The sequence below is a fragment of the Bison bison genome, unplaced genomic scaffold (genome assembly GCF_000754665.1).
Source record: "Bison bison bison isolate TAMUID 2011002044 unplaced genomic scaffold, Bison_UMD1.0 scf7180017864465, whole genome shotgun sequence".
Lineage (NCBI taxonomy): Eukaryota > Metazoa > Chordata > Mammalia > Artiodactyla > Bovidae > Bison > Bison bison.
In genome coordinates, this window is record NW_011495026.1 from 9,626,755 (window position 1) to 9,645,689 (window position 18,935).

General features: G+C 33.9%; 1 protein-coding gene and 1 non-coding gene across 3 annotated transcripts in view; both read right to left on the bottom strand.

Annotated features, from left to right (window-relative positions):
* Positions 1-3,231: 3,231 nt before the first annotated feature.
* ADAD1 (adenosine deaminase domain containing 1 (testis-specific)) overlaps positions 3,232-18,935 on the bottom strand; it is a 44,864-nt gene continuing 29,160 nt past the window's right edge. For both annotated transcript variants that reach the window (XM_010860279.1, XM_010860278.1), the window contains exons 9-11: positions 18,080-18,317; positions 13,159-13,291; positions 3,232-3,345 (exon numbers count right to left, since the gene is read on the bottom strand). In XM_010860279.1, the coding sequence (XP_010858581.1) occupies positions 3,232-3,345; positions 13,159-13,291; positions 18,080-18,317 (485 nt within the window). The remainder of the gene's footprint in view (positions 3,346-13,158; positions 13,292-18,079; positions 18,318-18,935) is intronic.
* Positions 8,573-8,644, bottom strand: TRNAW-CCA. Its single transcript has one exon. It is a non-coding gene; the product is annotated as a tRNA-Trp (tRNA).

Consider the following 18,935-nt stretch of genomic DNA (forward strand, 5'->3'; position numbering starts at 1 on the left):
TTGGGGCTAGTGCACTGGGACGACCCAGAGGGATGGTATGGGGAGGCAGGAGGGAGGAGGGTTCAGGATGGGGAGCACATGTATACCTGTGATGGATTCATTTTGATATTTGGCAAAACTAATACAATTATATAAAGTTTAAAAACAAAATAAAATGTAAAAAAAAAATAAAAAAAAATAAAAAATTAAACCTGAATTTACTGTTTTCTGGAAATACAGAGGACAGACAAATGTTAAATGATACCATGGAGATAAAAGCAGCAAAAATAAGATTGTGAGAAACTCTGCAAAGGACCCAGTTTTTTCAAGAACTAAGTTAAAAGAAAAAAATAATGAGAAGAAATCTGTAGATTAATAGATATTTAACAAAAATTCAAATTCCAATACATGGATATAATTTTGATTCTGATTCCAACAATATATACAACATTTATGAGATGGAGAATTACTATTAATTTTTAAGGTATACTAATTGAATTTTGTATTAAAAAGTGTTCATATTTTACAGATACATATCAAAGTATTTACAGATGAATGTCTGATATCTATTCTAATATAATCTATCTTTGGGAGGTATATATGGAATGAGATTGCCATGCTTTAATAAGCTGGTGTGATGGGTGCTACTTTCTATTTTTATATCTCTGAAAATTTCCATAATAAGAAAACAAAGAAGACATTGTGAAATTGTGTTTCAGTGTAGGTCACTTCCCTATAAGAAATCTTTCACGAACTCCCTCTGCCTACCAAACTGAGAACATCTTCTAGATTCATCTCTCATCATCTTCCATCCTGTGTTCTAAATTCTAGACTCAAACACTGTTAACATTATCCTTCTAATCTTTGCTTTATCATTTCCAAGTGGAATGCATTCTCTCTTTAATTTCAGCCTTCTAAATTTTACCCATCCTTCAATGTTTGCCTCAGATAACAGAACCTTAGAGCTAAAAAGAGGACTTTAACTTAGATGCAACTAGTTTAATGGGTTTTGAGCAACTTTAGAAGTAGAGGTTTAGAAGTCTAGCTTTACTTTTCCCAACAGAACATTTAAAACGAATGAATTTTACAGAAAATTTTCTTTCTGTATTGAAAAATAGCTTAACCCTGATCCTGCTGCATAAATGTATTTCATAATTATCAACTTTTTAATATAAATCTTTGACAAATATCTGCCACAAATATTTTATTGTGCTTATAAATTAAATACTGTGCTCAGAATGCTTATAAACTAAACGTTACTTATGATTTATGTTAGAAAAGAAGCTTGTTTTTTTCAAGCAAAACATTTTGTACAACTCAATACATATTACAGAGAAAAAACAATAAGCATTTCCACTTTTGATGAACCCTGAAGCCCTATCAAGCTTCCATCCCTGAACAAAGAATAATAACCACTAGAACCAATTTCATCCTTGCAAAGAAAAAAACCTGAGCTACAAAAGATTAAATAATTTACAACTGTCAGAGTCATAATAGCCAATGTTGGGTTTCACATCTGTATCCTACCCTTTCTGCTAAATGACTGCCTTCTACTAAATGTCATCTCCTTTATTCTTTATCTAGCTTATCCCTCTTGAGATACAATCTTTCTCCACTTCAAAATACCATATATAAATTAAGTAGACATAATGTACAGAGACACTCAGTGACTACTTGTTAAAGAAATCAGTAGTCCTTACTGGATCCTATCTGTAAAATAGCTGGGTATATGTTTTACCTAACCCTTAAAATTAAACATTTTTCTTGAGGAAATAAACTGTCTAACATGATCTTTCACTATTTAGGCAAATGTTAACCATTTTGTGCTTTTCCTAATTTAGACAAAAGCAAAATATCCACAGATGTGAAGAGCCAAGAAAAGATGAAACATGCTGTATATTCACAGGAAATTTACTATCAAAGAGAGGTTAAAGTAATAGAAATTAAGGCTGTAAATTAGCTGTGGAAGGAATCAACCCAGACAAGAAACTGAAAAGACTTAACAAGGAAATATCAATTCAGAAAAAAAAACACTAAATATCATCTATTTGATGGAAATTAAACTTATTATTAATAATAGTATATGTATGCTGACATGAAATTGCTCATATTTGATCATTTTTTACCTACCCTCTCCCCTGAAATGGCAATTTCACATGATTCAATCTATTAATAAATATAGAATCTAGTCTACTGAAAGACATGTATGTCTTTCTATCCAGGATGATTTCAATGTTCAGCAACTAAGCTCTATTATACTTTTAGAATAGACAAAAAACAAACCCCAAAACTAAAACAACAACAAAAACAAAGCCCTACATTAATCTTATCAGAAATTATAATAGTTCATCTTGGCTAGAGTTGCAGTGAGACCTAGTAGTTTAATAAAGATCCAAGCTAAGAGGAACAAAGTCTTGAGAGTCAATGTTTAATCCATCTGTGATTTAATCTAAGGAAGAGATTTTAAGAGAACAAACTCAATTTCACTAAAGATATATATCCTAACCAAGAGTAACTAAACTTTCTCTTTTCATCTAGCTATATAAACAAATACAAATATAAAGCTAAACAATATTTTATTGACCTATTAGAAATTCTTACTAATCTAAATTATAAAGAATAACATTTGAATGGATCTTACAGAAGACCTGAAAATAGGTAATCTTAAAACATTTATAATAATCCTTTACTAATCAGAATAATTTATCAAAGTACTCCCTAACATGGTTAATATTTCTCTGAATTTTTATGTTCAATTTGATTTCATAAATTTCTCTGACATGAGAAATGATGTTTTAATTACTATTTTTTACTATGATTATTGGCAAATATTAGACATTCAAGTGTCTGTTGCTTTAATCAACAAATGAGTAAGAATTATTATTTGTATTCTTGGATTCCAATTTTTAATTAAAAAAAATTTTGAGTGAGACACCAGGACACAGTGAATATCTTTGCTGAACAAGTAACTTTAAAGTACAAAAATTAAAAGAAATTTTCTTTTAAATTACAAAATGGTAATGGCTTTGTAATGTCTATAAAAAATACAAAATAGCTACATAATGAAGCAGGTAATTACTAAAAAAAAAAGTTCAAATGTTTCAACGTAAATTGACATAAATATTTACGAAGTTTTAGCAATCTCTGAACACTGCTATAGCAAGACTGATTTTGAAATCTAAAAACCACCAATATTTAGTAGTCAAAGTACACACAAAAAAAGATTTTTAATATGACAATGGATTGCTTAATTCACATACTAAATTGCTCTATACAGGGAGATTTCACAATCCAGGAGCCATAGCCATGTTGCTGTAAGTAGGATTTCAACAAAGTTTTAGCTTCTTGATAGGATCCAGACATACGCTACAGAAAGAAAAAACAGTGAATTACAGAATATAGGCAGAATTTGGCTTATGAAAAGAAATTAATTAGCCTTAATCATCTTTCTTTAGTTTAACACTATAAACATTATGAAAAATCTTTCTGAATTTCCATTTCCTTCAGTATTGTTTCTGAAACTAAAAATTATTCTCAACACTCCTAAGAGATCATTTTCCTTCTTTTTTAATATTTGCAATTAAAAGAGTAATGATACTCATTACAGAAAACTTGAAAAAGAATATGCAAAGAAGTAAAAAAAACTCGCTTATAATTCCCAAACTATAGATAACTAGAATATTTTGGCTTATTTCCTTTTACTTTTTAAATAAATAAACACACTGATAAACTTTAAAAAAGAAAAACCAGCTTTATTTAGGTAAAATTTGTATACCATAAATTCACCCAATGGTAAATTCATCCATTGGTAAGTGTTCAGTTTGATGTGGGTATTTTTATGAAATTGATATAGGTGTGCAACCATCACAGCCCAGTTTTAAAATAATTTCATTATATGTAAAAAGTTCCACTGTGCTCATATACAGTAAATCTGTACTTCTAAGCCCGAGTCTCAGGCAATCATGAATCTACTTTCTGTCCCCAGAATTTTGCTTTTCGTAGAAATTTCATAGAAAGTGATCAACACAGCATGTACTCTTCTGCGTCAGGTTTCTTTACATTAGCATACCATTTTCAGATTCATTCCTGTTGTCTGATGTATCAGTTTGTTCTTTATTGCTGATTGATATTCCATCAAATAGATATATCACATTGCTTATGCAGTCACCAGCTGATGAACATCTGTGTTGTTTCCAGGGCTTGGCTACTATAAATAATGATGCTGTAAACATTTATGTACCAGTCTTTGGTGGATATAAGTTTTTGCTTCTCCTATAAATATCAGTGGGAGTGCTGGATCACATGCTAAGTATACAAAACAAACTGCCAAACTGTTTTCCAAAGTATTTTAAAACCTTTTACATTCCCATCAGCAGTGAAAGAGGTTTCTAGTTTCTCCACAACAACATGCAGTACAACCAGACTTTTGGATTTTAGTAGGTGTGAAGTGGTATCTCACTGTGGTTTGGTTTTGCATTTCTCTAATGACTAATCAGGATGAACACCTTTATATGTGCATTAGCCATCCACATATATTCTTTACCACTTGGAAAAGTTGAGTGGTTTGTCCACTTAATGATTTGTAAGAGTTCTTTATTCTAGATCCAAGACCTTTGTCAAATTTATGATTTTAAGTATTTCCTTCCATTCTGTGGCTTACGTTTTCATTTTCTTAATGATGACTTCTGAAATGCAAGTTTTAAATTCTGGACTCCACCAATTTTTTCTTTTATGGATTACATGTTTGATGCCATATCTAAGAAAAAATTTGCCTAACGCAGGAAGACAAATTTTGTTGTTGTTGTTGTTCAGTTGCTAAGTTGTGTCCGACTCTTTGCGACCCCATGGACAGCAGCACGCCAGGCTCCTCTGTCCTTCACTACCTTCCGAAGTTTGCCCAAACTTATGTCCATTGAGTCAGTGATGCCATCTAACCATTTCATCCTCTGCTGCTCCCTTCTCCTTTTGCTGTGAATCTTTCCCAGCATCAGTCTTTTCCAATGAGTTGGTTCTTCACATCAGGTAGCCAAAGTATTGGAGCTTCAGCATCAGCCCATCTAATGATTATTCAGGGTTGATTTCCTTTAGGATTGACTGTTTCGATCTTGCTCTCCAAGGGACTTTCAAAAGTCTTCTCCAGCACCACAATTCAAAAGCATTAATTCTTCGATGCCTACCCTTCTTTATGGTCCAACTCTCCTAGCTGTACATGACTACTACATGTACATGTAGTTTGTATATCGTTTATACATGTATAAACCATACCTTTGACTATATGGACCTCTGTTGGCAAAGTGACATCTCTGCTTTTTAACACACTGTCTAGGTTTGTCATAGCTTGCCTTCCATGGAGCAAGTGACTTTTAAGTTCATGGTTGCAGTCATTTTGGAGTAATTTTAGAGCCCAAGAAAATAAAATATTTTCCCACATTTTCTTTGCAAGTGGTATAGTTTTTAGCTCTCTTAGTTCTATGATCCATTTTGAGATTTTTGTATAACTGATATAAGTCTAGGTTATTTGTTCTCAAATACTCAACCGTTCTATTACCATTTGTTGAAAAGACTGTCCTCTCTCCCACTTAATTCCCTTGACACCTTTGCACAAAATCAATTGATTGTAAGTGTGTGGGTTTATCTCTGGTCTCTTACTGCGTTTATTGATCTTTATGTCTATTGCTAAATCAATACATTTTCTTGATTACTGTGGCTTTATGTTAAATTGTGGAAACTAGGTAGGGTAACTCTATCATTTTGCTTCCTTTTTAAAAATTGTTTTGGTTCTATGTCCTTTGGGTTTATATATAAATTCTATAATCAGCTTGTCAATTTCTATACAAAAGCTTACTGAGATTTTGATAAGAGCTTGCCTTGAATCAACAGATTATTTAGGAGAGAACTGACATTCTAAAAAGAGTTTTCCAATCTATGAAATGGTACATTTCTCCATTTATTTAGGTCTTTACAAGTTTCTCTCAGCAATGTTTCATTATTTTTCATGTACAGGGATGGTATGGGGAGGCAGGAGGGAGGAGGGTTCAGGATGGGGAACACATGTATACCTGTGGCGGATTCATTTTGATATTTGGCAAAACTAATACAATTATGTAAAGTTTAAAAATAAAATAAAATTAAAAAAAAAAAAGAATTTTTACATTTATGTTCCTAAGAGATTCTGATTTATAGTTTTCACTTCTTATGATGTTTCTGCCCACTTCTGGTATCAGGGTTTTTAATACTGCCTTATAAAATGAGTTGGGAAGCACTCGCTGCTCCTTTACTTTAATATTTTTTGTATGATTTATGTTAATCTTTGTTTTTACATTTGATAAAATCCACAAGTGAATTCATAACTGCACTTTCACTTTTCTTTAAAGAATTTTAATTAATAATTTAATTTTTATATTAGTTCAATTTATATGTTCTCTTAGTTAAGTTTTATAATTTGTCTTTCTAGGAATGTGCTCATTTCATCTAACTTGTTTAATTTGTTGACAAAAGTTGTTTGTAATATTTCCTTATAATTTTTTTTTAGCTCTTTGGGCTCTTCAGTGATGACCCTTCTTTCCTTCAAGATTTTGATCATTTGTGCTCTTATTTCGCAGTCTAAAGGATTATCAACTGTGCTGATTTTCTCAATGAACCAACTTTCGAGTTCACTGATTTTTCTGTATGTTTTCCTTTTCTGTTTTTACCTAGTTTCCAACCTATCCTATATTATTTCATCTCTTTTTAAAATACTTTACACTTCATGAATTTGCATGTCATCCTTGCACAGGGGCCATGTATGTTGTTAGTCTTCTCTGTATCGTTTCAATTTTAGTATATGTGCTGCCAAAGCAAGCACTCTTATTTTTTTAAAAATACACTCTTCTTCTAACTTTTTTAGGTGGAAGCTTAAATAACTGATTTTTATGGTTCTCTTCCTAATATAAGCACTTAAGGCTATGTATTTCTAAACACTTCTTATATTCTCTAAATTTTAATTTTTATCCTTGATTTCTAATTTAACTGTACAGTAGTTACAGCATAAGTTTTATAATTTCAACACTTTTGAACTTATTGGGACTTGCTTTACGGCCTACATGGTCTGTAGTGGAGAATGCTCCATGTATATTTGAAAAGAAGGTATATTCTGCTGTTGTGCAGAAAATAGTGTTTGGTTTGGTTGGACTGCAGTATTCCAAGCCTTCTATATTCTTACTGATTTTCTCTCTAGTTGTACTATCAATTACTAAGACAAGAATATTAATTAAAACCTCCAACTATAACTGTAGAACTGTCCATTTAACCTTTAAATGCTACAGGTTTTGCTTATACATTTTGAGGTTCCACTGTTATACCCACATAGCAATACTTACCTGTTGTATACTAACAACATTTGGAACAACAGTAGTGTATTACCACTAATATGTTACTCTTTGTTTCTCGTATTATTTCTCATCTTGATGTGTGTTTGACATTAATATACTGACTCCAGCTAAATTATTGCTATTGTTTGCATGGTATGTCTTTTTTTTTTCATCCTCTGTTTTCAATCTACTCATGATGTATTCTGCATATCAGTTAAATAAGCAGGGTGGCAATACACAGCCTTGACCTACTCCTTTCCCAATTGTGAACCAACCCATTGTTCCATGTCCAGTTCTAACTGTTGTTTCTTGACCTGCATACAGGTTTCTCAGGAGGCAGGTAAGATGGTCTGGTATTGCCATCTCTTTAAGAATTTTCCACAGTTTATTGTGATCCACACGGTCAAAGGCTTTAGTGTAATCAATGTAATCAATGACGCAGAAGTGGATGTTTTTCTGGAATTCTTTTACTTTTTCTTTAACATCATCATATTTTACGATTGAAATAGTTCAGCTGGAATTCCATCACCTCCACTAGCTTTGTTCATCATAATGCTTCCTAAGACCCCCCCTGAATTCACACTCTAGAATGTCTGGCCCTCGGAGAGTGACCACACTATCATGGTTTTCTGGGTCATTAAGATCTTTTTCGTACAGTTCTTCTGTGTATTTTTTCCACCTCTTCTTAATCTCTTCTGCTTCTGTTAGGTCTTTCCCGTTTCTGTCCTTTATTGTGTCCATCCTTGTACGAAATGTTCCCTTAGTATCTCGAAAATTTTCTTGAAGAGATCTCTAGTCTTTCAAATTCTATTGTTTTCCTCTATTTTTTTTCTTTTTGCATTGTTCACTGAAGAAGCCTTTCTTATCTCTCCTTGCTATTCTCTGGAACTCCGCACTCAGCTGGGTATATCATTCCCTTTCTCCCTTGCCTTTCGCTTGTCTTCTTTCCTCAGCTGTTTGTTAAGCCTCCTCAGATAACTTTGCTTTCTTGCAGTTCTTTTCCTTTGGGATGGTTTTGGTCACTGCCTCCTGTACGATGTTACAAACATCCATCCATAGTTCTTCAGGCACTCTATCAGATTTAATCATCACTTCCACTGTATAATCATAAGTGAAAGTGAAGTCACTCACTCATGTCTGACTCTTTGCGACCCCGTGGACTGTTGCCTACCAGGCTCCTCTGACCTTGGGATTCTCCAGGCAAGAATACTGGAGTCGGGTGCCATTTCCTTCTACAGGGGATCTTCCCAACCCAGGGATCGAACCTGGGTCTCCTGCATTGGAGGCAGATGCTTTAACCTCTGAGCCACCTGGGAAGCCTGGTGTATAATCAAAAGGTATTTGATTTAGGTCATACCTAATAACTGAGTGGTTTTCCCTACTTTTTTCAATTTGAGTCTGAATTTTGCAATAAGGAGCTCACAATCTGACCCACAGTCAGTTCTAGGTCCTGTTTTTGCTGACTGTATGGAGCTTCTCCATCTTTGGCTCCAAAGAATATAATCAATCTGATTTCAGTATTGACCACATGTGTAGTCATCTCTTGTGTTATTGGAATAGGGTGTTTTCTATGACCAGTGCGTTCTCTTGGCAAAACTCTGTTAGCGTTTGCCCTGCTTCATTTTGTACTCCAAGGCCAAACATGTCTGTCACTCCAGGTATCTCCTGAGTTCCTATTTTTGCATTCTCATCCCCTATGATGAAAAGGACACCTTTTCTTGGTGTTAGTTCTAGAAGGTCTTGTAGGCGTTCATAGAAACATTCAGCTTCTTCGGCATTAGAGGTTGGGGCATAGACTTGGATTACTGTGATATCGAGTGGTTTGCCTTAGAAACAAACTGAGATTATTCTGTAATTTTTGAGATTTTAGAATATTCAAATTCAATGTTTTAATAATTATTGGTAAGTGGATTTATGTCTGCCATTTCACTACTTATTTTCCAAGTCCTGGGTCTTTTATTTCTTTGCTGCTTTACTGCCTTCTAGTCTTTTTAAAAATGCATTTTTTAGGACAATATTTTAATTCCTCTGCTGATATTTTAGCAATAGCTTTCAAGTTATTGTTTTCATGACTACTTCAGGAATTACAATATGTTTTTCTTACCATAGTTTACTTCAGATTGATACTGACATAATCCTGGTAATACACAAAAACTCAAGATTTTCTCTTTGTCTTGATCTTAATCAGCTTGCCTGTGATGTATGTAGATATGAATCTTTTTTTTCTTTTTTTCTTTCTTGGGATTTTTTTGAGCATCTTGGGCCTGCTAATGTTTTTCATCAAATATGGGAATTTTTTTCAGTAATTTTTCAAATATTTTATCGATCCTTTTCTCTTTTTCTGTAGAATTTCTAGTAAACATAAGTTGGTAGACTTAATATTGTTCCACAAGTCTCTGAAGTTCTGTAAAATTTTCTTTTATTTGCTTCATCTGTCCTTTAAAATTATTTTGATCTATCTTCAAAGCCCATTGATATTTTTCTGCAATCTCACATGTACTGTTGAGTCCATCTAGAGAATTACTCATTTCACTTGTTATTTATTGTTTCAGTACTGGAATATTCATCTGGGTTTTTTTTAGGAGTTTTGAGTTTTTTGACTTTTGCCTTTTCTGTTTTTTGAGTTTCTATTTCTCTGCTGAGATTACCTGTTTACTGAAACATTGTTACACTTTTCTTTAATAACTTGAATATATTTATAACAGTTGCTTTGAAGACTTTGCTGTGTTCAAAATTGGAATCCTCTCAGAACCAGTTTCTTTTGAATGTTACTCTTCCTAAGTATAAATTTTATTTTACTTTCCTGTTTTTACATATCTCAAACTTTTGGGGTGAAAGAGACTTTTGGATAATATAGAAACTCTGGATTCTATTTTTCTACAAGGTTTTGGTTTTCTGCATGTTGAAATCGTAAGCTCTGTTTTCACCTATGGTGTGTACTGTCTCTTTCCAGTTTCTGTTTTAGCCTGGTTTCCTAGTAGTTACCATGTATCTGCAAAGCTTCAGTTCAGTTCAGTCACTCAGTCGTGTCTGACTCTTTGCGACCCCATGAATCACAGCATGCCAGGCCTTCCTGTCCATCACCAACTCCCGGAGTGCACCCAAACCCATGTCCATCGAGTCAGTGATGCCATCCAACCATCTCATCCTCTGTTGTCCCCCCTTCTCCTCCTGCCCTCAATCTTTCCCAGCATCAGGGTCTTTTCCAATGAGTCAGCTCTTCGCATGAGGTGGCCAAAGTACTGGAGTTTCAGCTTCAGCATCAGTCCTTCCAATGAACACCCAGGACTGATCTCCTTTAGGATGGACTGGTTGGCTCTCCTTGCAGTCCAAGGGACTCTCAAGTTTTCTCCAACAATGCAGTTCAAAAGCATCAATTCTTCAGCACTCAGCTTTCTTTATAATCCAACTCTCACATCCATACATAACCACTGGAAAAACCATAGCCTTGACTAGATGGACCTTTGTTGGCAAAGTAATGTCTCTGCTTTTTAATATGCTGTCTAGGTTGGTCATAATTTTTCTTCCAAGGAGTAAGCATCTTTTAATTCCATGGCTGCAATCACCATCTGCAGTGATTTGGAGCCCAGAAAAAAAAGTCAGACATTCTTTCCACTGTTTCCCCATCTATTTGCCATGAAGTGATGGGACCAGATGCCATGATCTTAGTTTTCTGAAGGATGAGCTTTAAGCCAACTTTTTCACTCTCCTCTTTCACTTTCATCAAGAGGCTCTTTAGTTCTTCTTCACTTTCTGCCATAAGGGTGGTGTCATCTGCATACCTAAGGTTATTGATATTTCTCCCAGCAATCTTGATTCCAGCTTGTGCTTCCTCCAGCCCAGCATTTCTCCTGATATACTACGCATATAAGTTAAATAAACACGGTGACAATATACAGCCTTGACGTACTCCTTTTCCTATTTGGAACCAGTCTGTTGTTCCACGTCCAGTTCTATTGTGATAAACTGCAAAGCTTAGTGATAAGCAAATGATTTCAGCAGGCATTACACTCAACACCTTAAACTTATAAGACTTCTACCTTCTTCTGATCAGTTAATTTGGGGAGGGATGGGTGGTACAGTGTATTTAATGTTGCAGGCAGTTCTATTTCACACTTTTAACTCTTTTCTGGGTTCTCTTTAGTCTCACTTGCACCTGAGTGTAATTTCTTGGTCAACCAAGGATATATAGAGAATTTCTTTCAACTCTTCCATGGCTCTTTCATTTCCAATATCTACCTGTTAAGTTACTCTTTTGTATACCACTTGCTCCAACCAGGACTGCAACCTTGCATCAGTTATTGATTTTTGCCATTTTTCTCCCTACCAGGTTTGGCACATTTAGTTGAAAAAGTGACGAATGCTCACCCTCTTGCCCAAAATCAAGTCCAGAAAATCTACTACTTTTGGTAGCATTCTCAATCTCATAAAACTATAGTTCTTGCTATTCAAACTAGCAGAGAGAGAGGAGAGAGAACAGGAACACATTTGGGCAAAGGTTTCACAAATTCCTGCTGTTTGTTCCCAGAGATCTAAGTTTTACAAGAATATACAATTTCCAATGTGTTTTCCGCCTTTAGTCAATTTCCAGAGTTGTGAAAAGGGTTTTTATCTTGACTAATTTGTCCAATTTTATCACAGAGATAATCTCTGTTTTTTTTACAGAGATGACTTGAAACCTCTTTATGCAGCCAAAGTCAGAAATTGTCTAGGGTAAGCTTTTATACTTAAAAATGTGTGTATATACAAACTAACTACAATTAATATTCATTGCTTTACAGGTTTGAGCATTATACAGTTTGAGCATTAGGATATTGATGAAATTAAGACTTTTATACAATACTATATTGTTATTGAAAAGGAAATTAGATTATCAAAAACAATATGTCTTTCATAACTTGAAAACATGGATATTTCATATTATGACATGGCTCATTTCATAGTATACTGAATAAAAAGAGTTAACTAAAAGGCATATCAAGTATGAGCATAGCTTCCCAGGTGGCTCAGAGGTAAAGAATCTGCCTGCCAAGCAGAAGATGTGACTTCAATCCCTGGGTTGGGAAGATTGCCTGGAGAAGGAAATGGCAACCCACTCCAGTATTCTTGCCTGGGAAATCCCATGAACAGCAGAGCCTGTTGGGTTATAGTCTATGAGGTCACAAAAAGTCAGACACAACCGAAGTGACTTAGTGCACACATGCACATATACACAAAAAATATAAATACATGACAAGAAAATGAAATAACATGCTTTTAACATTAGGAGTATCATACTGGAATAGTAGGTAGGATTATAAGCTGTATTTCCCATCTGCATTTAAGAAAAGATTTCCAAGTTCTCTACTCAAATAGGCATTATGTTTGTAATACTAAAAAAGTGTATTTTTAAATATATCAAAGGGTCTATATATCACTTAACCCCAAATCACAAACTCAAAGGTGTTTCACAACTTAGGAAGATAAGCAAAGTAATTTATATGAATATAGTAATGCATTATTTTAGAATACTGAAATACTATAGTTAACATAGTTAATATCATACACAAAAGAGATTTTATTGCCTTTTTGTTTTTCTGGGTATGACCAGCAGGTTTTTAGCAATATTGCAAGGTTAGTACATACCATACTGAGGCAGCTACTAAAAGTGGTAAAACTTATTCACATATCCAATTTCCAACATATCCATTTAAAATCTAATTTTACCACTACATGGCAATATCAGAATTATTTAACCATTATTTTGCTATGTATCATCATCAAATTACCACAGTACTATTTTCTTAAAATTTTTATTTCAATGTTCAATTTCATTCTTTTAAAGACTTACCTTAGCTGCATGATATGTACTAGCTTCAAGTATATCTTCTTTTTTAGCTTCTTTGGCAAGCAGGTTAAATCGACTTAACATTGCAGCCTTACAAAGCCGACTTGCCATTGACACACCACTTTTAAATGGGGAACTAAAGTAGAAAAGAATGAAACAATCACTAATCATTATTTAATGATTTATGTTAGCACTTACAGGGATTAAAATCAATACAAAATGTATATTTATCTCAATTATGCACAGAGAAGATAGTGAAATTTTCTATATAAAATTATTCTGAGTATTAACTGTTTTCTGAAGCTAATTTATTTTATAAAATTAGAGTATGTTATCAGAGTATTACATTAAGAATTAAAGCAAAATATGGATATTTGGAACATTTCTACTGTTTGAGGCAAAATTAATCTATAGTGATCCAAATTAAGATAGTGATTCTACCAGGGATTGACTAGATGAGGGAATAGAAATCTTTTTTGAGATGAAGAAAGCATCCTGAATTTTGACTGGGGTAATGGTTACACAGGTGTGTATATATACATACAGAAATATATATATATGTGTGTGTATGTAAACTCATGAAATTATACATTTTAATGTACAATTTGACTCCCTAAAAAAGTAAAATATATGTACTCCATCACCCTTCATATATATATACGTGCATATGTGTACACACGTAAATATATATATTTTTCTATGTTTCTAATAAAAATAGGTTCACATATTATAGCGTTCTTGCTTCTGTAACTCTTTCCCTTCATTATATATTCTCATTAGTTGTTTTTGTGATAGACTGCAAAAACTGCCAAAATCCTTTATTCTTGTTTGTATGCTCTTTACAATGTAATTTTTCAGATTCTTCCATCAACAACTACAGCTTATTCTTCCTCCCCTTGAATTTGGACTAGCCTTGTAACTTGTTTTGGTCAATAAAATACTCTGTGCCTGTTGCAAGCCTGGGCTGCAAGCAGTTTGTGTTTCTATGCCTTGGCACTCCTTCCTCTACCATATGAACCTGCTGAGATTGATCCACTAGAAGATGAGAGCCCAGCTGTCCCTCTAAGATCAGCCAAGCTGCCTTACAGTTGACCTACAGCTGACCCCACACACATGGGAGAGCTTGACCAAATCCAGCTCAGCTGACCTAAGGACTTGGGAGCAGTAAAAAGTAGTTGGTGTTTTAAGCCTCTAAAACAATAGTATATGCAGCAATAGTTAACACACACTCTTGTTAACAAAACGTACTAATCTCTATATATTAATTTTCCACCATGATATCTTTTTTTGCGGTGTTTTTTCAGATGATTCTCTTGGATTTTTCAGGTATAAAATGATACCATATGGAAACAGTCATTTTACCTCCTCCTTTCCAATATTTTGTGTCTCTCCTTTCTTTTGTTAAATGCATTAAACAACATCTTAAATAACAACAACAACAGTAAACAATAATGTCCTATTTTGGATGCTAGTAGAAATGACTCTGAGATTTCATCATGAATCATGATGACACTTTTGGACAAATAAGAGATACGTTTTATTCTTAACAAAAATCTCTATTACTTTCTTATTGGGTATCTTTTATCAAGAATAGTTGTAGAGCTATACTGTATGTCTTCTTGGAATTTATAAAGATGAAATATGGTGTTTTCCCCTACATCAATTAATATAACAAATTTATTAATAAGAGTTTCTAATTTGGTATTTTTATTATGTTATTTTCTTCACAGTTCTAGAAAAATTTCCACTTAGTACTGCATAAAATATATTATTTTAAGGTTCTGCTTCCTAATATTTTATTTAGCAATTTTGCTTGGATATAAAAGTGAGTTTGGTCTATAACTTTTGGGGGTGGGTGTGAAATCTTCCATCAAGCTTAAGCACCAATGATATAGGGCTTCCCAGATGGCTCAGCAGTAAAGAATCTGCCTGACAATGCAAGAGATGCAGGAGATGTGGGTTCAATCCCTGGGTCAATAAGATCCTCTAGAGAAGGAAATGGCAACCCAGTCCAGTATTCTTGCCTGAAAAACACTATGGATAGGAGCCTGGTGGGTTACATTTCATGGGGTCACAAAGAGTCAGATATGACTGAGCATGCATACACGATCAATGATGCCTCAGAAAAGCATTTGAATCTTTTCCATCTTTTCAGATAGCATTGGAAGTTTCTGCTATTTAAAGGTTTATAACATTCCTCTAAACCACCTTAGAATGTTGCTTTCTTTGAAAAAGAGGTAGGGCATCTTCTTGGTAGCTTTCTCAAGAAAATAATGTAAGATTTTCTCCTCTTGTGTACCAATTTTAGAAATAACTTTTCCTTGAAATGTATACATTTCACCCATATTTTCAAATATATTTGCATGGTGATCAGTGAAGTTTCCTATGATTTCTTTAAATTTTCTCTGTGATAACTCCTTTATCATTATTTTATATGAGATTAGACAGTGCTTTTTCCCCCCCCACAAAATCAGTTTTTATGATCATTTTTAACTTCATCTGTTCTCTATTTTACATTTCTAGTATTATAAAATTTTTCACTCTATTTTATTGGTTGATATAAACATCCAAAGAACTGGCTTTTCCATTCAGCTTTGCTTTAGCTATATAACTTAAAGTTCTGAAATGCAATGTATTAAACATCCTGTTTTCTAAATATTCTATGGTTTCATTTTATATTCCCTCTCTGAGTCAAAAGTTAGAGAACTTCTTTTGCCCAATGAAAGGAGTTTCTAAGTATTCTGACTTTATGTGATTTACACTTTTATTGCATCACAATCAGAGAATACTGTCTACATCACTTATACTTTTCAGAATTTGAGATGTTCTTTGTGGCCTAACGTATGGTCAATTTTTGTTAATGTTCTGCAGGTTCCTGAAAAGCAGGTATATTTTATATTTTTATGGTGCAGAATTTTAAAGATTAATAGATTAATTATAATCAAATCTATAATATTAAGACTGATATATTCTTATTATTCTGTCTTATTCAATCTACCACTAACTGAAAGAGGTGAATTATTGCCTCCACTAACTAATAGTATATTTCTATTTATCATCTTATTGTAATTTCTACTTTATGAATGTTGACACGTCATGTTATTTGTTGCACAATTACTCAGAACTGTTCTTCCTTGTGGATTATATTGCTAAAGTATTATTTGCCTTATGTAATACTTTGGGGTTGAATAATTAGATCATATCTGTTTTCTCTGTGTTTGCAATCACCTAGCAAGCATTTGGCTATAAAAAATGAGTTAAGCTCATTTTACATTAATTTCAATTTTGTTTTATAAGTATGTTTTCAGTAAACTGTTTTCACTGTCTTTCATAGAAGATCTGCTTTGTTTGTATGTTATTAACAGAGATACACTTCTTTATGCTGATTCAAAGCATAAACAGTATAATTTATACTAGTTAAAATAGTCAATAGTTCATACTTGACTGAAAAAACATTTGTATGGGATCTTAATTTAAATCCATCTCTCACAAAGAAAGCAAATTTAGGCACTTAAACTTTTAACATTATTCATTAGTCCATTATAAATGTATGTTCACATAAAAGAAGGATTTTAGTTTTACTTGATAATCAATGTTAGGGATATTACAAAGGTATATGTAAAAGGCATAATGTATTATGGAGAAGAACAAAGGCTTTAGAAATAAAATACCCAGATCAGAATCCTAGCTGTTTAACTTAATAGTTGGGTGATTTTAAGAAAGATATTTAACCTAGCTTGAATCTCAGTCTCTTTATCTGTAAAAAGAAAAAACAAAAACCAAAAACCAAGAATTAACAGGGTTTTTCCAAGAAATCAGTGTAGGACTGTACAATAGTTCTCACACTCAAGTGTACATAAATAATATTTGGGAAAGTTGTCAAAAATACAGATTTCTAAGCCCTAAATTCAGATATTCAGATTCAGTGGGAAAAGCAAATTTTTAAAACAAATACATTACATAATTCTAATGATAATGATCACTAGAGAAATAAAAGTTCTGGAAACTGACTTCAAATGCTGGTTCCACCACTTACTAAGTAACTTCAATAAGTTATATAACCTCTCTAGGCCTGTCTTATTAGGAAAAAAGTTTTTAAATTAGTATAATGTCTGCAACATGGAGAAGGCAATGGCACTCCACTCCAGTACTCTTGCATGGAAAATCCCATGGATGGAGGAGCCTGGTGGGCTACAGTCCATGGGGTCGCACAGAGTCAGACACAACTGAGCGGCTTCACTTTCACTTTTCACTTTCATGCACTGGAGAAGGAAATGGCAACCCACTCCAGTGTTCTTGCCTGGAGAATCCCAGGGACGGGGGAGACTGGTGGGCTGTCGTCTATGGGGTCGCACAGAGTCGGACATGACTGAAGCGACTTAGCAGCAGCAGCTGCAACATCAGATCAGATCAGATCAGTTGCTCAGTCGTGTCCGACTCTTTGAGACCCCATGAATTGCAGTATGCCAGGCCTCCCTGTCCATTACCAACTCCCGGGGTTCACTGAGACTCACGTCCATCGAGTCAGTGATGCCATCTAGCCATCTCATCCTCTCTCATCCCCTTCTCCTCTTGCCCCCAATCCCTCCCAGCATCAGAGTCTTTTCCAATGAGTCAACTCTTCGCATGAGGTGGCCAAAGTACTGGAGTTTCAGCTTTAGCATCATTCCTTCTAAAGAAATCCCAGGGCTGATCTCCTTTAGAATGGACTGGTTGGATCTCCTTGCAGTCCAAGGGACTCTCAAGAGTCTTCTCCAACACCACAGTTCAAAAGCATCAATTGTCACACCCAATAACTATTTTAATCACTATTCAGAATTCAAAAAACTGTATTCAAAAATGTTAAAAGTTTTTATAAATTGTACTAAAATACATTCTTTCACTTAAGTAATATGTGATATTTGAAGAAATTAGTAATGCTAACCTTTCCGTGATCTTTCCACTTAGGCCATCCACAATCTCCAAAGAAATGTCCCCTTGTGCCCAATTCAGACTCAGGAATTTATATTCCAAGTTTGTTTGAAATGGATATGCAGAAGGTACTAAACTAATATGAGGTCTGTTGACCAAGTAAAACATTGGAAGTTTGGAAGTAAGCGCATCATCAACACGTTGCTTTATAGCAATTTCTAAGCCTCTAGTATCACTGCAATTCCCATCACCTAGAAAGCAAAAAAAAAAAAAAAACCAAAACAATACATACTCAAACAAAACAAATGTAAGTCAACAGAAACAGTTGCTGAAGTATGTAATGCAGGCATACCTCACTTTATTGCACTTTGCTTTACTGCACTTCAGAGATACATATTGAAAGTCTGGCAACCCATGTTGTCAGATGACGTTTAGCCTTTTTTTTTTTTAGCAATAAAGCAGTTTTTAATTAAGGTATATACCTTACTTTTTTTTAAGACATGATACTAATGCACACTTAACAGACTATACTATAAACACAACTTTTATATGAACTGGGAAACCAAAATATTCGTGTGACTCACTTTATTGTGATATTCATTTTATTGTGGTGGTCTGGAACTGAACCCACACTACCTTTGAGGTATGCCCATAGAAACTGAAGCTGCATTAATAAAAACAGTGTCTAAATCACAGAATACAGCATTATTACAGAACTATACAGTGCTCATACCATATCTGAAACACTGTATTTAGTCTAAGGCACTACATTTTGACACTATCACCTACATATTACAGAACATCTGGAGAAAACAAATCATATGTAACACAAGTGATGGCTAGGTAGGAAAATACATAAAGGAAAAAGC